The 12,275-nt window shown below is 74.5% G+C and overlaps 3 protein-coding genes across 3 annotated transcripts in view; 2 read left to right on the top strand and 1 right to left on the bottom strand.

The window, feature by feature from the left end:
• Window positions 1–4: 4 nt before the first annotated feature.
• Window positions 5–832, top strand: AURANDRAFT_23783 (hypothetical protein; the record flags this gene model as incomplete). The annotated part of the gene is made up of 1 exon (XM_009037072.1): window positions 5–832. A coding segment is annotated over one exon (828 nt), but the record flags the coding sequence as incomplete, so codon positions are not given.
• A 6,728-nt stretch (window positions 833–7,560) lies between these two features.
• Window positions 7,561–8,382, top strand: AURANDRAFT_23748 (hypothetical protein; the record flags this gene model as incomplete). The annotated part of the gene is made up of 3 exons (XM_009037073.1): window positions 7,561–7,950; window positions 7,996–8,202; window positions 8,332–8,382. Coding segments are annotated over 3 exons (648 nt in total), but the record flags the coding sequence as incomplete, so codon positions are not given.
• Window positions 8,383–9,933: 1,551 nt separating this feature from the next.
• The window catches only part of AURANDRAFT_62480 (hypothetical protein), a gene marked incomplete at both ends in the record, with an annotated part of 3,654 nt that continues 1,312 nt past the window's right edge, over window positions 9,934–12,275 (bottom strand). The window contains one exon of the mRNA XM_009036586.1: window positions 9,934–11,925. Within this exon, the coding sequence (XP_009034834.1) occupies window positions 9,934–11,925 (1,992 nt within the window). The remainder of the gene's footprint in view (window positions 11,926–12,275) is intronic.

Below are 12,275 nucleotides of genomic sequence, written 5' to 3'. Positions count from 1 at the left end.
CACCATGGAGAAGTACGACTGCAAGAAGGTCGTGGGCAAGGGGTCCTACGGGAGCGCCATCGTCGCGAAGCGGAAGAAGGACGGCCTCGTCTGCGTCGTCAAGACCATCGCCCTCGCGCGGCTGAGCCGCGGCGAGGCGAAGCTCGTGCGCCAGGAGGCGAAGCTGCTCGCGACGCTGCGGCACCCGCACATCGTGAGCCACCTCGAGTCGTTCCTGCGGCGGAACTCGAGCGGCGGCCGCGAGCTCTGCATCGTCATGGAGTACTGCGAGTGCGGCGACCTGGAGAAGTGGGTCGCCGTGCGGCGCCGCGCGAGGCAGCGGCCGTCGGAGTCGTCGGCGCTCCGGGTCTTCGCGCAGCTGTGCATGGCGCTCGAGCACGTGCACGCGCACCGCGTCGTCCACCGCGACGTGAAGACGTCCAACGCCTTCGTGACGCGCGACGGCGGCGGGCGCGACGTCGTCAAGCTCGGGGACTTTGGCATCTCGCGGGTCCTCGACGCGACGGGCGACCTCGCGGCGACGGCCGTCGGCACGCCGTGCTACATGGCGCCGGAGCTCCTCGACGAGAAGCCCTACGACTACAAGGCCGACGTCTGGTCCGTGGGCTGCGTGCTCTTCGAGCTCGTGGCGCTGAAGCGCGCCTTCGAGGCGCGGTCCATGCCCGCGCTCGTGCGTTTAGTGATGTACGGCGCGGCGAACAACAGCCCGGCGTACCCGAAGCTCGGCGGGTCCTTCTCCCCGGAGCTGCGGCGCCTGCAGACGGAGCTCCTGGCGAAGCGGCCCCGGGACCGGCCGGACATCGTCGACGTGCTCGCGCGGCCCGTCGTCGCCGCGGCCGCGCGGCGCGTCCGCGGCGCCGCCGCGGGCGACGGCGCGCGGCCCGACGAGCCGCCGCCGCCGCCGCCGCGCGACGAGGACCGGCCGCCGGACGCCGCGGAGCTCCGGGGCCTGCTCCGGGGCCGCGCGCGCGACGACGCGGAGCCCCGGCGCCGCGACCGGGCCGCCGCGGCGCCGCCGGACCGCGCGCGCGTCGCGCCGGGCGCGCCCGCGCGGCCGCCCGTGCCCCTCGAGCGCCAGCGGTCCCGCGACAGCAACCTGCCGGACGCGCGCGCGCGCCTCGACCGCAAGTTCGCGCGCGCGGCGGCCGACGACGCCGCGCCGCCGCGGCCGCCGCCGCGGAAGCCGCCCGTGCCCGCGGCGCAACCGCGCGCGGCGCCGAAGCGCGCGCCGCCGCGCTTCCTCGCGCGCGCCCGGGCCGCGGAGCGCAGCGCGCTGGAGCGCGCGGCGAAGGCGCGCGCGATCCGCGAGGTCCGCCGCGAGGCGGACCGCGCGCGCGAGCCCGCGGACGGCGACGGCGCCGCGGCGCTCCGCGCGCCGCGCGCGCCCCTGGCGACGCTCGACGAGGACGCCGGCGCCGAGGAGTCGCCGGCCCGGGCGCCGGAGCGGCGGCCGTCGCCGCGGCCCGGCGCCGCGGCGCCGCGGCCGCCCGCGGGCGACGCCGCGGCCGAGGCCCCGTCGACGGCGTCGTCGTCGTCGTCGGACGGCGCGGTGCCCGCGGGCGGCGGCGGCGACGACTCGTCGAGCGACGACGACGACGACTCGAGCGACGACGGCGCCGCGGGCGACGGCGACGAGCGCGCCGAGTACCGCGCGCTCGGCGGCGGCTGGTGGCTCAAGCGGGACCCGGCGAGCGACAAGTGGTTCTACGTCAACGAGATCACGGGCCACAGCCAGTGGGAGATGCCCGACGGCGTCGACGGCGCGCCGCCCCGCGGCTCGCCGCCGCCGCCGCCGCCGCCGGCCGCCGGCGACCGCGACCGCCGCGACGACGTCGCGGGCCGCCGCGTCCGCGACGCCGTCCGCGCGCGCGCCGCGGCGCGGGGCGGCGACGCGGCCGACGCGGCGCCCGCGGCCGACGCCGCGGCCGACGCGGCACCCGCGGCCGACGCGGCGCCGGCGCCCGCGGCCGCGCGGGACCCGTCGCCGGAGCGCCGCGCCGCGACGCCGCCCGCGCCCGCGCCGCGCGCGGCCGACCGGCGCGCGCCGTCGCCGCCCGTCGCGGGCCCGGCCTGGCTCGGGAACCTCGAGGCGCAGATGGGCCAGCTCAAGGAGCAGCTCGGTGGCATGCGCCGGCCGCCGCCCGACGACGTTGGCGACGCCGTCGACCTCGACGCCGACCTCGACGCCGAGGCCGCGGCGGCCGCCGCGGAGGCCGCGGCGGCGCCCGCGGTCTACCGCTGCGCGCTGCCCTTCCCCGCGTCGCCGGAGCCGGCGGAAAAGCCCGTCGCCGTGTCGCCCGCGGCCCGCGCGGGCGCCGCGGCCGCGCGGCTCCGCGCGCGGGCCGAGGCGCTCGCGCGCGACGCGGCCGCCGCGGACGCGGCCGCGGCCGCGGGCGCGGCGCCGCGGGCGCCGCGGCGCCGGTCGCCGCCGGGGAACGGCCGCCGGGGCTCGGACCCCAAGGCCGGCCCCGCGGCGGCCGCCGCGCGGCTCCGCGCGCGCGCCGAGGCCGCGGACGCCGAGGCCGCGCGCGCGGCCGCGGCGCCGCGGCCCCCGGCCGAGCCGACGCTCGCCGAGGCGCGCGCGGCCGCGCGCGAGGCGTCGCGGAAGCAGATGCGCGCGCGCATCGCCGCGGACCGCCGCGCGCGCGACGGCGACGGCGGCGAATCCGTCGTCGAGGTCCTCGCGGGGCCCGTGCCCGCGCCGTCGCCGCCGCGCGCGCCCGCGGGCGCCGGCGACGCGCCGCCGCCGCCGCGCGCCGCCGCCGCGGACCCCGCGGACGCGGGCGGCGACGCGCCGCCGCCGCCGCCGCCGCGCCGCGCGGCCGCGGCCGCCGCGGACGAGAACGACCGCGGGCCCGCGCGGCCTCCGCCGGCGAAGCAGGTCAGCCTCAAGGAGTACCTCGCCGCGAAGCAGCAGCGGCGCGCGCGCGCGCCGGAGCCCCGGCCCCGCGACGAGCCCCAGACGTCCGCGGAGGTCCAGCGGCTCCTCGGCAGGCTCCGGGCGACGCTCGAGAAGACGCGCGCGGCGTCCGACGCGCCGCCCCCGGCCGACGACGACGTCCTCCGCGCCGTCCTCGGCATGGACCCGAGCCGGCTTCCGCGAGCCATCTCCCAGGACAGCGACGACGCCGAGTTCTTCGACGCGTACGCGAGCATGCCGCCCGACGACGCGTAGCGCCGCGCCCCCGCGCTAAGTTTTCGTTCGATTCTACGGAGCCTCGCACTCGAAGCGGAGGTCCCACCGGACGATGAGGGTCGCGTCCGCGTACGGCCCGTAGGAGGGGTCGATGAACATGCAGAGGAAGCCCTCTTTCGGGTCGAAGTCGGGATTGCGCAGCTGCCTGCTCAAGACGTCGACGCCCGTCATCCCCTTGCCTTTGCAGAGGCGGACGTCGTCCTCATCCAAGAGCGTCATCGCGAGCTCGGAACAGGCGCGGCCGACGAGCTCGAGGCTTTTCATGTGCCGCGCGAGCCAGTCCTCGAAAGCCGCGTTTTTGATCATGCAGAGGATTTTCCGGGTCCCGTCGAGGCCCTTGCGCCGGACGACGTCGGCAGATAGGCCCCCCGCGGTGCTAAATTTGTTGCACCTCATCCCCCAGACGAGCTTCGACAGGTATCCTTCCCGAACCATGACGTTCGCGAACTGCTCGACTTTCACCTGGAAGGCGGCGGCATCCTCGGGGGTGATCATCGCGTCGAGTCCCGCTCCCGAGAGGTGCTTGACCACCTCCTTGCCATTCGTGTGCACTCGGAGCGACGCGCTCTCCGACATCTTTTGGCCCATGGCGTCGACGTCGGCCGCGACCTTCTGGTATTTTCTACACTCCTCCTTGTGCTGCGACCAGGCCTGTTTCTGGCACAAGCGCCCGCAATAACGCACTTGCCCGCAACCGGCGCAGGACAGCATCTTCCCCTCGTGAGTCCCGCAATTTCCGCACGCGAGGCGGGCGTCCCGCGTCCTCCAGACCGCTTCCGGCTCCGGTCGCTCCTTGGGCCTCGCGGGCTTCGCCAACGCGCTGCGGATCTCCCGGAGCTGGTCGAAGCACGTGCTCAGGAAGGAGTGGCTGAAGTTGGGCGGCAGTGGCCCGCCTCCCGGCGGGACCGAGTCCCCCACGCAGCAGATGAGCATCGTGTCCGCCTCGCGCAGGACTTCGCATTTGGACAGGATGAGAGCGACCTGCGGCTCGCCGTAGGAAACGGGATAGCCGATGTCATCCATGTGCGAGACAATGCTCCTCGGCCGGCCGCGCGAGAACAGCCGCGCCTCCGCGAGGACGCGCGCGTCCGGCGGCGGGTCCGCGCCGCGACGCACGCGCAGGTCCAAGACCATCAGCTCCGACTTGCCGCGAGTCCTGTCTCGCAGCTCTCGGGCGCGGCCCTCGAGCGGGCCCAAAAAATTGACCATCCAGACAAATGCTTTCTGCTGCACCTCGGACAGCCCGTCGAATGGCGATCCTTCAGATGCCGACCCTTCAGAGAGCGCACCGCCGTTGGCCCGCGACGCGCCGCCCGCCGGCCCTGGCGCCGCAGCACCGCCCGGGGGCGGCGTGCTCCCTCCCCCCGCAGCACCTTGCTTCTTCCGCTGGCCCATCGTCCTGGGGGCAGCTTCTCTCAAACTTCGACATCAACCTTGAGAAGTTCGGATATTCTCTGTCAGCGTGCGATGGGCAGCCTCCCCCAAGCGGCGCCCACCATGCTGCGATCCAGCTATGGGACCCACGTGCTCCGGCCGACGACGAAGGAACGCGGGCCCGGGCGCGTCGTGGCGCTGAACGCGCTGGGGCTGCTGGCCGTGTTCGGCGTCGCCGCCTGGACCGGCGGCGCGTCGCCGAGCCGCGCGGCGCTGCTGGCGACCCGGGCGAAACGCGAACCGCAGCAGCGAACGGTCACGGTCACCGCCATGGACCTCGTGCGCCAGTTCCCTAAAGTCCGCGAGGCCCTCGCGGACATGGGCGACCAGGGCTGCGTGACGCAGATGTACGACTACGAGGCGTGCGTCGAGCAGTACCTGCCCTCGAGCATGGTCTTCACCTTCGACGCCGCGGCGCTCGAGGGCGACCTCGGCGAGGGCGCCACCGGCTGGCTCGCGACGTGCTTCAACCAGTACACGCTGGACACGTCGACGGCGTCGCTGCTCGTGGTGTTCAGCCCCACGGGGACGATCCGCGCGGCGACGATCGTGCCGTCGAGCCTGCCCTACGACTCGCAGGGCGACGAAATCGACGACCTCCTGCGCGTCACGGTGGACGGCATGCGCTACTATAGCCCGGACGCCTTCCTCCTCATGTCGAACTCGGGCCGCATCAAGGCGGGGAACCCGTACCTCTGGGAGTGGAAGACGGACACGGCGCCCTACGTCGTGCCCGACGAGACGACGAACCTCCTCATCGACTCGCACGCGTCGTCGCTCGTCTACGACGCCCCCTCGGGCACGTCCAAGTTCTACGCGCTGCAGGACCTCAACGAGAACTCGACGGGCCTGGCGCGCTACGACACGAAGACGGGCGCGATGGACCTCGTGCGCTTCAACGTCTACGCGCTGCCCAACTACCCGAACCACATCCAGTACCTGCAGCAGGACGCGGTCGTCCTCACGGGGAACAAGGCCGCGGACCCCGAGGTCTGCTCCTTCTTCCTCATGGACCAGAAGACGCTCGAGACGCAGTGGTGCGTCGGCGGGCGGGCCACGGACTTTGCGATGTACGACATCGACGGGAGCCGCGCGGACACGGAGGCGCGGAACTACTCGTTCTGGCACGTGAACCACGGCCTGGAATACTTTGGCGAGGGCGACTACTTCGTGTTCGCGAACTCGCGGAACGCGACGGACCTGCGGTCCCGCGTCGCCGTCGTGAACCTCGACATGGACGCCATGGTCGCGCGCGTCGTCTGGGACTACCAGGTGCCCTACGCCTTCGTCTACGGCGACGCGGATAGGATGCCCACGGGCAACGCGCGGCGTCGAGCGACGCGAGTGTTTTTTTCGCGCGAATGTCGCCTGAAAAGAGTTCCGACCCCGTCGCACTTGGTAGGCAACGTGCTGTCGCTCTACTGGCCGACGACGATGACCGACGACATCACGTGGGAGGCGGCCGTCGTCGAGGTCACGCGGCCCCTGGACGGCGGCCAGCCCACGTCGGCGCTGGACCTCAAGGTCTACGGCACGACGGGCAACGAGACGCGCTACAACAACGACCCGACGCTCGAGGAGGTCGTCGGCTGGGCGGCCTACGCCGTCGAGAAGTTCTTCGACGAGCCGCTCGTGTCGCGCGCGTCCTGCGCCGACGGCGCGCTGCGCTTCGACGCCTGGGACCTCGTCAAGATGAACGACGCCTACGAGACCGACTTCGACATCCTGGACGCGGCGGGCGTCGCGATCCAGACGGGGTCCTTCTCCATGGAGGCCATGTGGCGGACGTCGACGGTCCGCGTGGACCTCGACGCGCCGGAGAGCGCGGCGAGCGTCGTCGTCCACAGCGTCTGGGGCGTCTCGTCGACGCCCCTGGCCTTCACCTGCGCGCGATAGGCGTAAGGGTTCCCGGACTCCGTGACGGCGTTCCTTCGTTCGCGCGAGAGGTTCAAGGATTCGTGTTGAACGCCAAGCGCCGCCGAATTAGGAATCGCGCAATGATCATGGCTGCCCAACGCCCGCGCTGGCTGGTCGTCCTCGTCGCCGCGTGCGGCGCGCGGGAGCCGGAGCGCATGCTGCCGACGACGCTCGTCGTGCCCGACGACATCGTCGTCGACGGCGTCGACGGCGACGCCGGCGCGTCGCTCCTGCGGTCCGGGCGCTACGGCGAGCTGCGCGAGCTCGCCATGACCGAGGGTCTCGTCCAGTCCGTCGAGTTCCGGAACAACGCGGCCCTGACCTACCTCCTCGAGGGCGACACGCTCGCGGCGGACATCGCCTTCTCGCGCCTCGCGGCCTGGTGCGAGACGCGGTGGAACAGCAGCGACTTCTACGGCGGCGCGCGCGACTTCGCGGGCGCGGACGCGCTCGTCTTATCGCCGTGCCTCGCCATCTACAAGAACTGGTACTGGGCGCTGGCGGCGCGGCCCCTGCCGAGCGACCAGAGCGGCCTGAGCGCCACCGTCGTGCGCCTGAGCAGCGCGCGGCTGCACGCGGCGCTCGAGGGCCGCGCGGCGGACGTCGCCGGCGGCGGCGCGCTGAGCGTCTACGACGTGGGCCTCGAGGGCGAGGTCTGCGCCGCCGGCGCGCCGGAGCTCGCCTGCGCCGACGACCGCTTCGGCGGCGAGGCGCCCGCGGGCGCGGGCGCCGCGCGCCTCGAGGGCGACGCGGCGGGCCTCTACCTCGACGGGCTCAAGCGGGGCCTGACGAACTACCTCCACGCCGACTTCGAGCTCGGCGAGTGGGCGGCCATCCTCGGCGACGCGCGGCTCCACGACGCCGCGGCGGGCTGCGGCGTCGGGTCCGCGGAATCGCCCGTCGCCGCGCCGTGCGAGCACCCCTTCGGCCTCACGTGGCGCGCGGCGGGCGTCTCGGGCCTGAGCTCGGGCGCCGACGGCGAGGAGGCGGAGCGCGCGCGGCGGCGCTACCAGACGACGCTCAGCGTCGCGGACCTCGACCACCTCGAGCGCCTCGTCGGCCGGCTCTTCGACGACGGCGTGCCCGGGGACCTCATGGAGGCGGGCGTCTTCCGCGGCGGCGCCTGCATCTTCCTCCGGGGCCTCCTCGCGGCGGCGTTCCCAGCCGAGGCGACCCGGCGCGTCGTCGTCGCGGACTCGTTCGCGGGCATCCCGCCGCCACGCCTCGACATCGAGGTCGCGGCCACGGGCGAGACGCACGCCAAGGAGGTCGACCCGACGGCGGACTGGACGGACCGCTTCGTCTCCGGCGTCGACGCCGTGCGCTACAACTTCCGCCGCTACGGCCTCCTCGACGGCCGCGTGACCTTCGTCGAGGGCTTCTTCAACGAGTCGCTGCCGCCGGTCCTCGGCTCGACGTCCGACGTCGCGCCGGTTCCGCCGCCGGAGGGCGCGCCGGTCCTGGCCCTCCTGCGCATCGACGCGGACGCCTACGACGGCGTCCTCGACGCGCTCCACGGCGCGTACCACCGCCTCTCGCCGGGCGGCGCGGTCGTCATCGACGACTGGCACCTCGGCGGCGCGCGCGCGGCGGTCCACAAGTTCCGCGCGGCGCGGCACATCGTCGCGCCCCTCCGGCCCCTGCCGTCGGACCACGTCTACACGTGCACGCCGGACCTCGCGGGCCTCGCGGCCTGCGCGGCGGAGGCCGCGGACGCGCGGCCCGGCGGCGCGCTCCGCCGCGTCTTCGTCCAGAACAAGGGCCTCGCCGCCCTCATCGGCCAGCACGGCGCCTACTGGCGCAAGGGCTGGGACGAGCCCGGGCCCGGGTCCTAAGGCGCGCGCCGGCGTTACGCGGCGCCTACGCCGGCGGCGGCGCCGCGCCGGGCGGGGGCGCCGGCGCCGGCGCCGCGCCGGCCCGCGCGCCGCGGTACTGCGCGCGCATGGCCTCGAGGCGCCGCTCCTTCGCCGCGGCGCCGTCGACCTTGGCCTTCGGCGGCGCCTGGTACGCCGGCAGGCCGTTCTGCGCGCGGAGCTTCCCGTCGAGGCAGAAGTAGTCGTCCTCGCCCTCGGTGCACCCAAAGTCCTTCGCGCGCGACGCCAGCGGCGCGGCGGCCAGCAGCGCCAGGCCCGCCGAGAGCAGGTGCTTGCGCGCCAGAGAGCTCGGCGCAGCCACGCCCGCCGAGAGCAGGTGCTTGCGCGCCAGAGAGCTCGGCGCAACATCGGGAGAGCTCTGAGGCCGGTGCGGAGCCACTCGGTGCGGCATCGGCTTCATGCTCGATGCGCATGCGAGCATAGTGATGCTAATGACCCGCTTGAGCGAGAAGGAGCGCATTGATGCGCGCTCTATCGAGATCCGATGGCAAGCCATGCCTCAAGGATTTGTGGCAATTCCACTGCAAGGTGAGGCAAACATACAGGCTGGGCTGCTTATGCGCGGATAAATCGGTCCATTTGACCGCGTCTCCCAGCCATTTGTGGCCGCGAGGCAGCGCATCGATCACATCCACATCGATCGCACCCACGAATCATCAAATGGCCCCGCCGGTCGGCTACTGGGAGACGCTCGGCTTCTCGCCGTCGTCGGTCGACTTCTGCGAGCCCAACTTCGAGCGGAGCGCCTGGGTCGCCGAGCCGTGGAACGCGGCGTCGTCGCTGCCCTACGTGGCCCTGGGTATATTTGGTGTCTGCGTCGCGAACCCGATGCGGCGCGCGCCGGCGGCGCACGGCTGGGAGCGGCCGGCGTTCGCCTTGGCGTACCTGCTCACGGCGGTCATCGGCGCCGGCAGCGTCGCGCTGCACGCGACGATGATCGCGCCGGGCCAGGCCGCGGACGAGGCGCCCATGCTGCTGCTCAACGCCGTCCTCGTCTTCATCCTCTGCGAGCTCGGCTCGGGCGCGGCCGCGCTGCGGCGGCCGTGGCTGCCCAAGGCCTTCGCCGCCGCGTCGGGCGCCGCCGTCGCGGTCTACGCGCGCTGGCGCGCCTTCTACGAGGCCTTCATGACGCTGTACCTCCTGTCGATCTTCTGCATCGTCGCCGGGTGCGCGCGCCTCGCGTTCGGGCGCGCCGTCGGCGAGCGGACGCGGCGGGGGCTCGTGAAGCCCCTCTTCGTCGCGGCCATCGGCAGCTACGCCGTCGGCGGCGGCACGGCGTGGGTCGTCGAGTTCCACTTCTGCGCGCTCGTGCGGGAGAGCGTCCTCGGGCCCGCGTTCCTGCACCCGCTCTGGCACGTCGGCGCGCTCGGCGGCACGTGGCTCTGCGTCCAGCTCCTCTCCGCGGCGCGCGTCGACGCGTGCGGCGAGGCCCCCGAGCTCCGCTGGCGCTGCGGGCTTCCCGTCGCGGCCTACCCGGCGAAGGCGCCGCGCCGCGCGGGCTAAAACTATGAGTTAGGCGCCGCCGTCCCACGCGTCGAGCCCCGCGAGCTTCCGGCCGAGCGCCGTGAGCCCGGGGAACGGCGCGCCGTCGGCCTCGCCCGGGGGCCGGCGGTCGAGGTCGGCCTCCGCCGGGTCCTCGACGAGGAGCGGCGCCCGGCCGCGCCACTTGGCCGCGCGGGCGCCGCGGTCGAGCCGCGTCGCGGAGTCCGGGTCGGCGTCGTACGCGAGCGTGCCCGCGTCGCTGAGGCTCAGCGGGTAGCTCGGCCGCCGCGGGCCGACGAAGGGCGCGGCGTCGACGGGGAGCATGGCGACGTAGGCCGACACGCGCGGCCTCTCGCCGACGTTGCGGCCCGGGCCGTGGTGCGTCGCGCCGTGCCAGAGCACGAGCGTGCCCGCGGGGCCCTCCGCGGCGACGGCCTCGCCCGCGTGCGCGTCGGCCCCCGTCGATCGCCAGGCCTCGCGCAGCGACGCCAGGCGGCCGCGGCAGCCCGGCACGACGCGCAGCGCGCCCGTGGACGCGTCCGTCGCCTCGAGGTACACGACGCCCTGCACGGAGAAGGGCACGGGCGGCCGGCCGACGTCGACGTCCCAGTGCATGCCCCGGTGGACGTCGCCCGGGTCGGCCCAGGCCGGGTGGTCCGCGCGCTCCGGCGGCTTGAAGTGGGCCCGGTCGCACGTGACCCAGAGCTCCTCCGTGCCGTAGACGTCCGCGAACGCGCGATGCACGCCGGGGCACTGGCGGATGGCCCAGAGGCTCGCGTGGTGGCTCATCTGGACCATGCCGCAGGGCCCGTGGGCCAGGCGGGGCGCGAGGGACTCGTCGTAGATGTCGCCCGTGTTCGCGTACCAGGTCGCCTCGTCCGCGTCGTCCGCGCGCACGAACTCGCGGATCGCCGCGGCCGCGGCCGCGCAGAGCGCCGGCGGCACGACCCCGGGCAGGCACACGTAGCCGTCGGCCTCCCAGGCCGCGTACTGCGCCTCGCTGAGCAGCCGCAGGGGCCAGGTCCGCGGCCGCCAGACGCAGTCGTCGGCCGGCGCCGGCGGCGCGGCGAGCGCGGCCGCGACGGCGGCCTCGTCGGCCGGCGCCGGCGGCGCGGCGAGCGCGGCCGCGGCGGCGGCCTCGAGGCGGCCCTCGAGATCCAGAAACGCCTGGGCCCGTTCGTAGTTCGCCTCGATGGCCGCCGCGTAGTCGCCGTCCGTCGCGACGGCGGCCTCGGCCGCGCGGAGCGCCGCGGCGGCGACGTCGTCGACGTCGCCGCCGTCGTCGACGACGATCACGCCCGTCGCGTCGAAGCCGAAGTCGGCCAGATTCGGGCAGCCCCAGTAGATGGGCACCGTGCGCAGCAAAAAACAGTCCAGGAGCTTCTCCGTGAAGTAGCCGTCGCGCCGCACGTTTTCGATCGCCACGTGGAACGCGTAGGGAGCGACGGCCGCGGCCTTGGCCTCGGGCGCCGCGCCCATCCTCTTCGCGCCGCCGTCCATCGCCAGCGTCGTCGCGCGCGCCGACGCGAAGCGCGCCACGGCCTTGGACCCCGCGGCCGCGGCCCAGAGCGCGCGCCGGATCGCGTGGCCGCGCGTCGTCCGCTTGTCGCCGCAGACGAGGCTCGCGGCGCGGCGCTTCGGCGCGCTCCGCGGACGCCGCCACGTCGCCTCGGGCACCCAGGTGCCGCCGTGGGCGAAGAAGGCCGCGGCCCGCGCGCCCGCGGCCGCCGTCGCCGCCGCGTCGTGGCCGAGGACGACGTCGAAGCCGCCGCGCGCCGCCGCGGCCGCCGCCGCGCGCGACACCTCCTCGGGCTCGAGCAGCACGAGCACGCGCGCGACGCCCGGCGCGCCGCAGGCCTTCTCCGGGCAGTCGATGCAGATCTCCACGGGCCGGTCGAAGCGCGGCGACACCTCGAGGTCCACCCAGGGCAGCGCGGGCGGCTTCGGCAGCGCGACGCCGGAGCCGAGCAGCGCGGAAAGATGGGTCGACGCGATGTTCTGCGCCAGCGTGCGCACGCGCGCCTTGTCGATGCGCGTGTGCACCACGGCCGGGATCGATCGCCGTTGCGAGGAGGCGGCGGGAGAGCTCGCCATCCTCTCCCTTGTGAGATGGCTCAAGATGCGGCCTAGCTGCCGTCAACGTGCCGTTATTATTATTATTATTATTTTGTATTTAGCGTCGGGGAAGCCGCATGCACAAGAGCACACGCGGCCTATAGGTCCCGGACGGAAGAAGTTGAAGTAGGCGGGGCAGCTGCCCCCCAGCAGGGGCCGGAGGCCCACGGGGGGAGGATCAGCTTCCCCAGCGCCACACGTGGCGAAGCCCCGAAGGGCGAGAGATGGGGGGGGCCCCGAGGGGCAAGGGAGGGGGA

This window comes from Aureococcus anophagefferens (genome assembly GCF_000186865.1).
Source record: "Aureococcus anophagefferens unplaced genomic scaffold AURANscaffold_5, whole genome shotgun sequence".
In the NCBI taxonomy this organism is placed as follows: Eukaryota; class Pelagophyceae; order Pelagomonadales; family Pelagomonadaceae; genus Aureococcus; species Aureococcus anophagefferens.
This window is presented reverse-complemented; position numbering and strand designations above follow the sequence as displayed.